This window comes from Marmota flaviventris, chromosome 9 (assembly GCF_047511675.1).
Source record: "Marmota flaviventris isolate mMarFla1 chromosome 9, mMarFla1.hap1, whole genome shotgun sequence".
Classification (NCBI taxonomy): domain Eukaryota; kingdom Metazoa; phylum Chordata; class Mammalia; order Rodentia; family Sciuridae; genus Marmota; species Marmota flaviventris.
Genome location: NC_092506.1, coordinates 93519002 through 93531464, shown reverse-complemented (window position 1 = coordinate 93531464; position 12463 = coordinate 93519002). Strand labels below are relative to the sequence as shown.

The window sequence follows — 12463 nt, the reverse complement described above, 5'->3', positions numbered from 1 at the left end:
ATTTTTTAAGGTTTTCTAGTATTTGCATATATGTAATAAAATATCTGAAGATGAGATCTAAGTCTAAACATAAAATTCATCTATTTCATAGACCATACACATGGCCTGAAGGTAATCTTGTACAAGTATATGTTATGTGCCTATTTCAGGTGTGGAATTCTCTATCTGTTATGTTAGCACTCAAAAATCTTCAGGTTTTGAAGCAATTCAGATTAGGGATGCTCAATCTGCATAAAATTTTGCTGTATGTAACAATTTTATCAGGAAATTCAAATTTATCTAAAACTTTAGCATAAATTTTCCTACCTTGGCTTTCTGGAACAATTCTGATTTATGTGCTTCCTCTTCAGATACTATACCAGTATAACAATAGCAGCCAAGAACACCCACCAAAAGACTTGAACACCGGACTAGTATTTCTGAATTCGTAATCTTAAAATAAACCAGAAAAATATTTTTTAAAAACGGATTTCATAAATAATTCTGAATATTCTGGAATTACTTTGTGAGAGCCAAGTTTTGTGTACATATGAAGGAACAAAATTTCAGCTGAGTTAAAGGTGAAATGTTCTGAATATCTTTAGAAATACCCGCAAGATCACTACAGAGTTATGATAATCAGGATTATCAACAAAAATGGCTTAAGTATCGGATATCTCTCCTTAAAGTGGCAGAAATTAGATTTATACAAAGAGACAGTAAAAAGACAGTTTAAACTTCCGAAGAACCACAACCTTATTCTGCCTTTTAGATTCCACAAACTAGTGGAATATATTTTTGCTGGTAGATACTTTTAGACAATTTTATAAAATAACATAAGAGTGCATAGACTGCACAGAAAAATACAATTTTCAGATTTTTTTTGTTCCAAAATTGTAGGAAATGGCATTCTAGGGGAAAACATACAAAACTAAAATTACTTTGTAATGAAAGTGAATACAATGATATAGAAGAAAGTCAGTAATTAAAGATAAATAAGACAGGGGAAACAGGCACACTGCCCTTGTTGGTTCTTCAGGTCATAATCTTAAAATAAACCTGACTACTGAATTCACTCCTTTGAGTAGCTCACAAGTTTTACTTTACTCAACAATTTTTTTAAATCATTTTCACTTAACAAGGCATTGTAGAAGACAGAAACCCTAATAAAAATATATATACCCTTTAGGAAATTATGGTATATTTTAAGAGAAATCTGTGTATAAAACATATATAAATATCCTTGGTATAAAGAAGATAGTAAATGCCATTTAAAGACTGAAATATCAAGTAATATGAAAACTTTTTATGCCTTAGGTTTTTGTAAAAAAAAAAAAAAAGGCTTTAGTAAGGATTTGAACATGTGGATTATTTAGAAATGCATTTCAAGTTGAAACAAAAGGGAATTTTGACAAGAGAACAAACAGTACACATGAAGTTGAGGGCTGTTTTTTTGTTTTGTTTTGTTTTATGTTGAGGATTGAACCCAGGGCCTTGGCTTGCAAGGCAAGCACTCTACCAAATGAGCTATGTCCCTAGCCAGAGATTCTTTTAAGTAAAAAGGAAATCTGAAAAATTCCTAAATGAACTTTAAAAACTGGGCAATTGCGAGTCCACTTATTACCATTCTTAATCATTCCTTCCACTTCCAATGATACCAAAATCTAACAGATTTGTTTAAATTGTGTCTTTTATGGGGCTGGGGATGTAGTTCAGTGATAAAGTGCTTGCTAGTATATACAAGGCCCTGTGTTTACCTCAGCACCACAAAAACCACAACAAAGAACAAACAAACAATAAATAAGGTTGCCTTCTGTTAATGTAATGTCACTCTCCTTTCCATTGGGAGGTTTGTTTCATCATGTAATTCTTCTGCTCCAGCCTTTCATATTCCCCATTAACCTAACCAAAACAATTGTTTCATGTCTACCAGAATTCCTGGTACAAGAGATGTACTCAAAATTATATTTCAGTTTTCCTTTTTTCATATTGTTTTCCCTAAACGTTGCCATGTCTTGACATTTTGCTTTTAAAACCAAGCCTATCACCACCCTTAGTGCCTTTTTCTACTCATATTTTTCCTCATTAACAGTCTACAAAAGTTGAATTAATATACAGGCTTTAGTTCATTTTCCTAAAAGTCTCACCTCAGATGAGTAACTATTAAGAAGCCGTTCTGATAACCCCAGAAGATAGCGATCCAATGATTCCTTGAGGTTTTGATGAACAGAAAAGCCAATACTGGATTGATACTTTTCTACAGCACATTCCTCCACAATGGTTAAAAAATCCATCTTGTCAAAAGTTGTTTGAAGAAACAGTTGTTCTACTTCTGAGAATGAAGGCTCTTCTTTACCTTTCCGGTGTTGCTCACTTCAAGAGAATGAGATCTTTATAACCAAATTACCTAATACTTTCTCTCTATAAATTAGCAATGTTTTTCATATTAAAATATTAACATAAGGCTGGTGTGGTGGGACATGCCTCAGTTGACTACGATGGCAAGTTTGAGGCCAGCTTAGGCAACTGAGGGAGACTGTCTCAAAGTTAAAAAAAAAAAAAAAATTAAAGGAGCAGAGTATGTATTTCAGTGACAAAGCATTTGCCAAACGTTCATTAAGACCCTGAGTTAAATTCCTCAGTACTGTGTCTGTGGAAGAGGAAAATGGGGGATAGTGGCAAGGACAAAGACATGAACCCAGCATCTATATCACTTAAAGATCACTTAACAAATTAAAGGTTAAGCGTTTAAATGGTTTTTCTTTTTGGTCTTTGATACCTACATATTAAATTTCATTATTTGGTAGCAAATTTTACTAACAGGTAGACAAAATAAATCCAAGTTACAATTTCAATGACCAATTAAAAAAATATTAAAAAGAAAAACAGCATTTTTTTCAATTTTGATATCTTCAAATTATAGGATTTTTTAAATCTTATACTCTTTTGAAAAATTAGTCTTCATGCCAGTGAGTCTTTTTCAATTGCAATGACAACAGTCAATCAAATAAAAACAAGTTTTTGTTTATTTTTATTTTCAACTGCTTTTAGTTTTTAAAGCTAACATTTTATGTGACATAAAAAAAATGGGTCACACCTAAGAACTCAGTTCATATAAATTTTATGTTCCTAATTTCCCAACACAATTCAATTTTTTTCAATGACACTTGTCATGTTACACTATACAGCATTAGAAAATAATTACCTTGATCTGAAGCTATAGAACATAGATTATAATCACTAAATTACAAAAACATTTTCCCTAACAGTTGTGTTTTTTTTTTTTTTTACTTGATGAATTTAGGTCATAATTAATAAGATGAAGTCACTACCCCACTATAATTATTATTTTTGTAGTTAAAAATAATTCTACAGATAACATACCATTCTGGTGCACTTTGAAACAAATTCATTACAGCTTTACAGTTTTTCATTGTAAGACTCACAAGAATTTTCTCCAGGATGAGATGAGGAAAATTACTAACAAGAAAAATGAAGAGTTTTTATATTAAAAGACCAAAAAACATTTAAAAAAAATCTTTAACATCCATGTTTAGCTATCAATTTTTATTTCTAACATTTGGTTCCTAAATTAAAACTGTTTTCTTCTGTAGTTAATCTTTTAATATCTGAAAGGAGAATTTAAAGAGGATATACATTATGTTACTATTGCTTCCCAAATTGCTTGGAAGCAGAATCATATCTAATTTTTAAAGATCATTTCTAAAGTAAACAAAAGGTTATAAAATGAATCAAAACATTAGGATCTAGAGGTCTGCACTCCAGTCATTAAGTTCAAATCAACATGTGGAAAGGTTAAGTGAACAAACTGCTCTATTCCCCCATACTAAGACTTAAGTCCTATTTTGTCTTTTTCTTGTTTCTTCTTTCCTTTAATTTAATAAACTTCACCCAGAATATACTCTCATGATGACGGACTAAGGACCCACATTAAGTCAGAAAGTGGACCTATTTACAGAAGATCACAAAGAAACATAAATACACAAAAAAAATATATGGGGTGAGAAAGGGTAGTTAACAGGTACTAATTTAAAGGAGAAAGAATTTCTGGCCATGTGCATATTAGGGTGAATTCAGATAATGATAATGTGCTGTATAATTTTTTTACATTTTGAATATGTTCACTATAAAGAAATGATAACTATTTGGAGTAGATATGCTTTCCCTGTTCTGAACAATATACATTGCACCCAGATATCAAAACATCACATGGTACCCCATAAATATGTACAATTTAAATATATCAGTTAAAATTACTAAAAAGAATTATGTATATATTCCCCATATTCTCACAGTGAGATGACCTTTACAGAAATGATCCAGGCATAAAGTAACAGAACACAGTAAAAACAAAGAGAATGTATAATATTTAAGCCAAATACTGGGAAATTCTGCATTATCATAAAATAAATCCACCTGGGATCAAATAAGTAAAGTAAACCTTATAAAACAAAACGAAGAAAAAACAAACCGTATGTGAGAAGCCAAAATTACCTCTGAAGAATTGGGGGCAATTCTGTATTGTCTTCTAAGTCATCTTCTAACTGATAAAATAACAGCCACCTCATTATTGATTCCTTTAAAGTAAAACTTCTATTTACATCATATATATTTTGTTCTGTTCCCTTTTTTACTGTTTCTGGAACTACGCTGTTGGTCAGTGCCAAAGTCAAACAGCATACTGAAGGACTACAAAGAAGCGAAGACAACTGTTAAAAGTAACCTCTATGAGGGACAGACAGCTTGTCTATCTCATTTACAACTGTGCCTGCAATACTCAGGACAGTGCCAGGCACATGGCAATCATGTACATTCAGTTAAAAAAAGTGGCATAAAAAGTCTAGGAACATTTGAGGAGAGTCTTGATAAAAACGCTCTCTGAGGAAATGGTAAAAAATCATACTAAGTGAAATAAATCAGACTCAGAAAATCAAGAGTTGAATGTTTTCTCTCATATGTGGAAGTTAGAGCAAAGGAAGGGAAAGAAGGCAGTGGAGGAGGGGATTCAATATCATAAAGATACAGAAAGATCAGTGGAGTAGAAGGAAGAGAACAAGAAGGAGGGAGGGAGGAAGAAATATGGAATGAATTTAACAAAACCCTGTTTTTATATATATATATAAATGTACCAAAGGGAATGTCACCTTTTTGTATATGTAGAAAGTACCAATCAAAACAAAATAAAGGAGTGAAAGGAATATCAGTAGAGTTGAGGGGGGGAAAAGGGGGAAGGGAGAAAGGGGAAAAGCAGGGCGGAGGGGAAATGGGGATTAAAATCAAATCTCTTGCATGTATGATTTTGTCAAAATGAGCCCCAAAACTATGTATAATTATAATGCTCTAAAAAGAATAACTCTCTATAGTAACAGTATGCAGTACTACAAAAAATATGGTTCATGAATACTGAATAAATAACTGTAAACTACAATAAAAGCAATGCAATCTCTATAATTCTTTAAAGAATCTCTTTAAAATTAGCCTTAGTAACTCTTCACATCAGAAACTATATTCACAATTGTAAATTAAGTCTTCGTGGCCAAACAACAAAAGCATCTCTAAAAAGAATACAAATATTTAAGTAAAATAATAAACTATTTATATGATTAAGGATGTGTGTGTGTGTTTGTAAAAACTGATGAAGTGCATATTAAACTTACCCAGAAGGTTTGCAGGCTGATCCAGTAAATAACTTCCAGAATTCTCTGTCAACCTCAACTAAATTACCTTCAATAATGGCTCCAAGTAGGCCAAAGTTTTCAGTCTGCATTTGTTCAGTACTAATACCCCGAAGTGTAATAGACCAAATTTTAATCCAGAGCTTCACTAAATCTGATTTTTGAGAGCTTTCTATGTTTGATTTCTTGCCTTGACACAATGCAACTTCGATAAGGCATCGTAAAACATATGGTGTGCGTTCCCCATGTCGCTGTTGAGGCAGAAGCTGGTATAGTATCATTAGTAATGGAGATATTTCACAGTTAGGTAAACTTGCAGGGTACTTTGATATTAACTGAGTTGTGATCTGTAGCCTAAAAGAAAAATGTTAAAAGACTAAGAAAGGGGGAAAAAAGTAATCTGAAAATATTTCAATCCCATTAGCAAACTAAAAGAAAATACATAAGTATACTAACATGATATCCTTCTAATATCTTAATTAAAGCATCACCTTCAAAATTCCTATTCTGTTCTCAAAATAAAATCGCTGTTAGGACTGGGGCTGTGGCTCAGTGGTAGAGCGCTTGCCTAGCACATGTGAGGCCCTCACTGGGTTCGATCCTCAGCACCACATAAAAATAAATAAAGTTATAAAAAATAAAATGGCTGTTAATATTTAGTAGGTCCTACTTCCTAAAATGGTAGGAAGACTGACAACTTAATAGTTAGCATATAGCAGGTACTCAATAAAAAAACTCTTGACTGGAAAGACAGATTAAAGAACTGAAATAAGTACCTTCAACTATAAAATAGCACAAGCTTAAGCAACATGTATATCAAAATAATATACCTTTTAATCACAACTCAATTGTATTTAAACATTCCATCAACATAGTTAAAATCAAAGGTACATTGCTCACAAGTCTAACTATAATTTAAGTTTATAAATGTCCTTGGGCATGTTATTTAACACTTCTGGATATTCTGTGACTCCACAGAATTCCACAATTATTTAAATATCTGCAAATGCAATATGAGAATAAAGATGATGAAGAAAGAAAAATAACTGATTATATGACATAAGGTCAAAATTATTATGATTTCTGAAGAGTATTTTTAATTTCTTCCTAATCTAATTCTATAGGAAGGTGCTATGCATACCAAAGTCTTTCCCTGTTAAGATGTACAACTCAGTGAATTCCTTAAGGCAGAAAACAACTGATTGCCTATCATTCCAGTACCCCACTTCTTAGAACTTGCTATGTCTATATGTTTAAGAAAGGTGGCTCTGCCCCTGGCCCCAGGAGACAAGCCATTAATGATTAACCTCAACCTGTCATGGCAACCACATTTCCCATTGCTAATAATTGGTTTGGGAGTAGACAAATGACTTAGTTCTGACCAATGAGATAAAATGATTTTGTTGGAGGTTTTCGGAGAAAAAATGAGACTGAAATGGTACTGAATGAGAAAAAGATGATATTTACCAAGGTACAAGATCAAAATCATTTTGTGATTTCTGAAGATAATCTTTTATTACTTCCCAGCCTAGTTCTATTTTCCTTCTTTTGCAAGGTGTACTGTAATCTCTAGATTCTCTTTGTGAAGTAGTGTAAGACTGAGAAATCTCCAAGGATCTGGTATCTTCATTAAAAACCTATAAAATAAAAATAAACCTACATTTCCCACTGCTATTATTTTTAATATTTCATATGGGAAAAAATTCTTTTCAAACAAAAATACAGGGAACTAAAAGCAAGAATAATTAAGTTATGGGAATATATAAAAATGATAACAGTAAGAAACAAACATTTTGCACAACAGTAATGACGTTTTTAGAAAATGTAATATATTAGTGATTAGGTATTTCTGGATACATTTACTACAAGCAACAAGAAATCAAGCATCAAATCATCAAGTAAAGCAAAAACTTATTTTCAAAGGAATTATAAACTTACCATTAATAAAATATTTGACAAAGTGAAATAAAAACGTCACATGTTAACCATATCTCTAGGAAAAAAGTTTTACTAATGAAATATTAGGTCACCAACTAATGAATGCATACACAAAACAGTATTCCCAATACAATTAAATATTATTCAGGCATAAAAAGGAATGAAGTACTGATTCATGATATGAAATGCTAAGGGAGGGAAGCCAGACACAAAAGACCACATATCGTACACGATTCATTTTCTACGGAATGCCCAAAACAGGCAAAGCACAGACACTGGAAGTAGATTATGGTTGGTTCCCAGAGTCTAAGATAAATTAAGGAGTGGAGGGCTGGGGTTGTGGCTCAGCGGTATAGCGCTTCCTAGCACGTGTGAGGCCCTGGGTTGGATCCTCAGCACCACATAATAAATAAATAAATAAATAAACTTTAAAAAACAACAACAACAAGAATTGGAACCAAATGCTAACAGGTATGAGGTTTCTTTTTGGGGGGTGATGAAAATATTCTGGAACAAAATAGTGGTCATGACTTTGTAACACTAAAATTACTAATGACCACTGAAACACACACATTAAAACTGACCTTTATGCTAAGTGAATTCTAATTTAACAACAAACGAAAAATTGGGAATAGGGCCATGTTATTTCCTATAGATAATCTTTTAAAAATGGAAGCCAGGTGTAGTGACGCATGCCTGTAATACCAGTAGCTCAGGAGGCTGAAGCAGGTGGATGGCGAGTTCAAATCCAGATTCAGCAAAAGCAATGCACTAAGCAACTCAGAGAGACTCTGTCTCTAAATAAAATACAAAATAGGGCTGGGGATGTGGCCCAGTGGTCAAGTGCCCCTGAGTTTAATCCCCAGTACCCCTCCAAAAAAGGGAAATTCCATTATTAGTTTTAATGGTTTTATTAAACCCATATGTGCAAGAGTTATCTTAGAAGAGTAATTCCAAAAATGTATACATACATTACATATACATTCATACATTTCATACATGAAATAAAGATATTGTGTCCAACTAAAACTAAATGTACATATACATTTACATTTGTACACTGAATATACACTTATGTTACATAAACATTACATATACATATATGTACATTTTGAAAGAAATGATTATATGTACAGAGTAATTTTATAGGCTTTTTATGATAGCACAGGGTTTAAAAAAAACCATCAAGGGACTGGGGCTGGGGCTCAGCAGTAGAGTGCTCGTCTAGTATGTGCAAGGCACTGGGTTCGATCCTCAGCACCACATAAAAATAAATAGAATAAAGGTTTGTGTACAACTAAAACTAAAAAAAAAAAAATAAATAAATAAAAAACATCAAAAGGAAAATAAACAGGAAATTTCAAAATATGACAAGATTTACTATACCTGGTGACAAACATCTGCCATTAATTCAATCAAATTTTCCTTGACAGCAATATTACGAGATCCGGAAGAATATTTTCCTCTACTTCCTATTTGATTTATCTCATTCACTAGAAGTTCATATAAGTTATATAAAATACTTCGCCATTTTATTGATTCATAAGCACCTATAATACAAACATTAAAACGTAATTTACATACTCTATTTGCACTACCATCCCCCACAACATTATCCACTGTTAAGTTTCATCAAACATTAGAAGACAACTGGTCCAATCTTCTATTCAGTACTAATACCTTCTCTGACAATATCCTTGACATGTTGTTCTGCTTCCTAACAGCATACATTCTACCTTCAGTCAACGGTATTGAAGTTTCTTCCATTTTCTGATCCACCTTTTAAAATGTATTCTCCCCCCATCCCAAATCCAAATACAACTAATGTTTCCTCTTTTACATAAGGACTTATGTGTTTCTTTTTTCCTAAAATATTACCAGTTTCTTCAACTAATATATAAATGACATGTTATCCCTTTGGGGTGGTTATTCTCAACATCTCAGTCATGTTTTCCAAGAAACATGTAAACTTATGTCTCTCTTACAATGGTGACGATGGAGTCAACAGGGTCTAGTAAATGTAATATTCCAACTGTGTTCTGACCAATATGGGGAACAAAAGGGCTATTATTTCCGACAAACAAGAAACCATAAAATTTATCAATGTAGTCTGAAACTACATTAGCTTTTATAGCAGTCTCATTACCCTACCAATTTACAAATCACCCTAAAAAATGCAGTTAACTAAAACCCTAAACATATACTAACATTTCCTAATAAGCCTGATCATCATACTGGTGACAGCTAGGTAAAAGAGACAAAACTTGGGCTGGGTTGTGACTCAGTGGTAGAGCACTCGCCTCGCACACCCAAGACCCTGGGTTCGATCCTCAGCACCACATAAAAATAAATAAGTGAAATAAAGATATTGTGTCCAACTACAACTAAAAAATAAATATTAAAAAAAGAGGCAAAACTATGAAAAATCACCATTCTTTTAACTTCAGGTGGTTCCATATTCTAAACATATATCTAAATACACATACTAGAAAAGCCCATGAAATGCATACAGCTAGTCTAACAAAGAGTGGCTATAATAATTTCCCTCCTTTGGGGCTATTAATACCCAATGTGACATGCCACCTTAATAAACTCATATATTGGCCATGATGAATTAATCCAAAGGCTACTATAAACCCAAAGGCAATCACAGATGGGACATAAGTGAGCTCACTCAGTTCCAGTTCCACCAGATGAAATTCTGATCTACTGAAGAGAATCACACCATCTGAGCAATACTCTCTTGGTAGAAGATAAATGCAAAAGAAACCAGGGAGGACAGTGATGCATTTCTAACTCATTACTGTGAAAGTAGTATGTACATAACTTCCTTGGAAAATGAATAATCTGACTGGCTGCTTTCACTGTTTATCTTCTAATAAAAGCAATACGTGAGCCGGGTGTGGTGGTGCACACCTGCATTTCCAGAAGTTGAGGAGGCAGAGGCAGGAAGATCTCAAGATCAAGGCCAGACTGGGAAACTTAAACCCTATCTTAAAATAAAAAAGAAAGATGGAGATATAGCTCAGTGGTAAAGCACCCCTGGTTCAATCCTAGGTGCCACAAAAAAAGCAATATATGAGTAAGATCCTGCTTTTCTAAATTCTGTGCTACCTCTTAGTACCTAAGTACTATTGCATAATCAGCTCCTAAGACAAAATAGGAAAGGTTTTGTTTGTATTCCTCATAATATCCAACATTGTATTGAACAAATGGAAAGGCATGATATAAGTTGTTACTACTGATTCAAATTCTAAAAATGTATCTGACATTCTAAAGGTTAATCACATTATCAAGCAGAGAAATCCAGAGGAAGATCAAATCCTCCTACAGAATACTGATGTCATACTTAAGCCTCTATGTTTTAATGAGGAATTAAATTCAAAACAGTAAAAATTGCCTTTATACCTTTTTCCTGGATTTTGGCTCCTTTTGGATGATGGATATAAATTTGCAGTTGAAATAATTCAATAATTACTTCTTTTAAGGAATCATTAGATCTATGTTGAGTCCAAACATAAAGTAAGGTAGGCAGAATTTCATCTCCTAATTCACATACTTGAATTCGGAAGTTGACAGCCAAGGATTTGAGGAAGATAATAAGGGCTGCTAAGATATGACCAAGACCTGCAGAACTCTTTTCTTGTCTGTGTCAGAAAACAAAAAAATTCAACTTGGTAAAATGGGAGAAAAAACTACATATACTAAAAATAGTTATAAAGCTTCAAGTTTAAAAAAAATCTAATTCTAATTTTGAAACAATAGTTTTAGATTCAAAACTGATGAGAAAGCCAGGCACAGTGGCATGTACCTGTAGTTCCAGCTACTTGGGAGGCTGAGGTGAAATTATCAGTTGAGTCCACAAGTTTAAGACCAATATAACAAAATGCATTAAAAAAAAAAATCACAGAAGCATTACACAATACAATAACAAAAACTGGTTCTTATTCAGTGCTAAATGATCACTTCTGTTAGATCTCTCTGCTGCTGAAACTGCCTAAAATATACAAAGTGATCTGTAATAGTTACCATTTATAAAACATTTCACATTATAAACTGGATAATAGCATACAAATGTATATTAAAACTTCCAAAATATATGTTTACTTTATTCTCAATATACTACATCTATCATCAAAACGGAAAAGATAAAATTATTTGGAGGATATTTAACTTTACTAGATTCATTATTCTAACAGGACAGATATCCCACTTAATATCATTTAATGTTCCACATACTGAGTTAAATTCAGTGAGTGTTCGCTCTGAGTCTTCAGGAATCTACTGATTTTGTTACAATGGGTCAATGCATTATTTAAAAGATAGTGTTTTACCTTCCCACCAACAAAGCATGAGAGTTTTCTTTTCTCAAAACCCCTGCCATAATTTTTAAATATTTTTGCATGTTTAAAAACAGCTCTTTTGCTGGGCGCGGTAGAGCACACCTTCAATCCCAGCAGCTCGGGAGACTGAGGCAGGAGCATCAGGAGTTCAAAGCAAGCCTCAGTAATAGGGAAGCCCTATGCAACTCAGTGAGACCCTGTCTCTAAACAAAATACAAAACTGGGCTGCAGATGTGGCTCAGTGGTTGAGTGCCCCTGAGTTCAATCCCCCATATCCAAAAAAAATAATAGAATAAAAAAATAAAAATAGGTCTTCTAAAGGAGATGAAATGTTCTCTTGCAGTGGTTTTGACTTGCATTTTCCCAAGAGCTGATGAGGCTGAGCATCTCTCATTAATATGCTGGCCTCTGAATTTCTTCTTTTGAGTATTCAATTCAAATCCTTTGCCCAGTTTTTTGTATTTTTGTTGAGTTTTTAAGTGTTTTTTATATTCTAGATATTAATCC

General features: G+C 33.0%; 1 protein-coding gene across 10 annotated transcripts in view; it reads right to left on the bottom strand.

The window, feature by feature from the left end:
• Positions 1-12463, bottom strand: part of Atm (ATM serine/threonine kinase) — a 153612-nt gene that overhangs the window by 117592 nt on the left and 23557 nt on the right. For all 10 annotated transcript variants that reach the window (XM_071616672.1, XM_027930673.2, XM_071616673.1 and 7 more), the window contains exons 7-14: positions 11022-11260; positions 9000-9163; positions 7143-7312; positions 5658-6029; positions 4495-4689; positions 3364-3459; positions 2127-2352; positions 307-432 (exon numbers count right to left, since the gene is read on the bottom strand). In XM_071616672.1, coding sequence (XP_071472773.1) covers positions 307-432; positions 2127-2352; positions 3364-3459; positions 4495-4689; positions 5658-6029; positions 7143-7312; positions 9000-9163; positions 11022-11260 — 1588 coding nt within the window. The remainder of the gene's footprint in view (positions 1-306; positions 433-2126; positions 2353-3363; positions 3460-4494; positions 4690-5657; positions 6030-7142; positions 7313-8999; positions 9164-11021; positions 11261-12463) is intronic.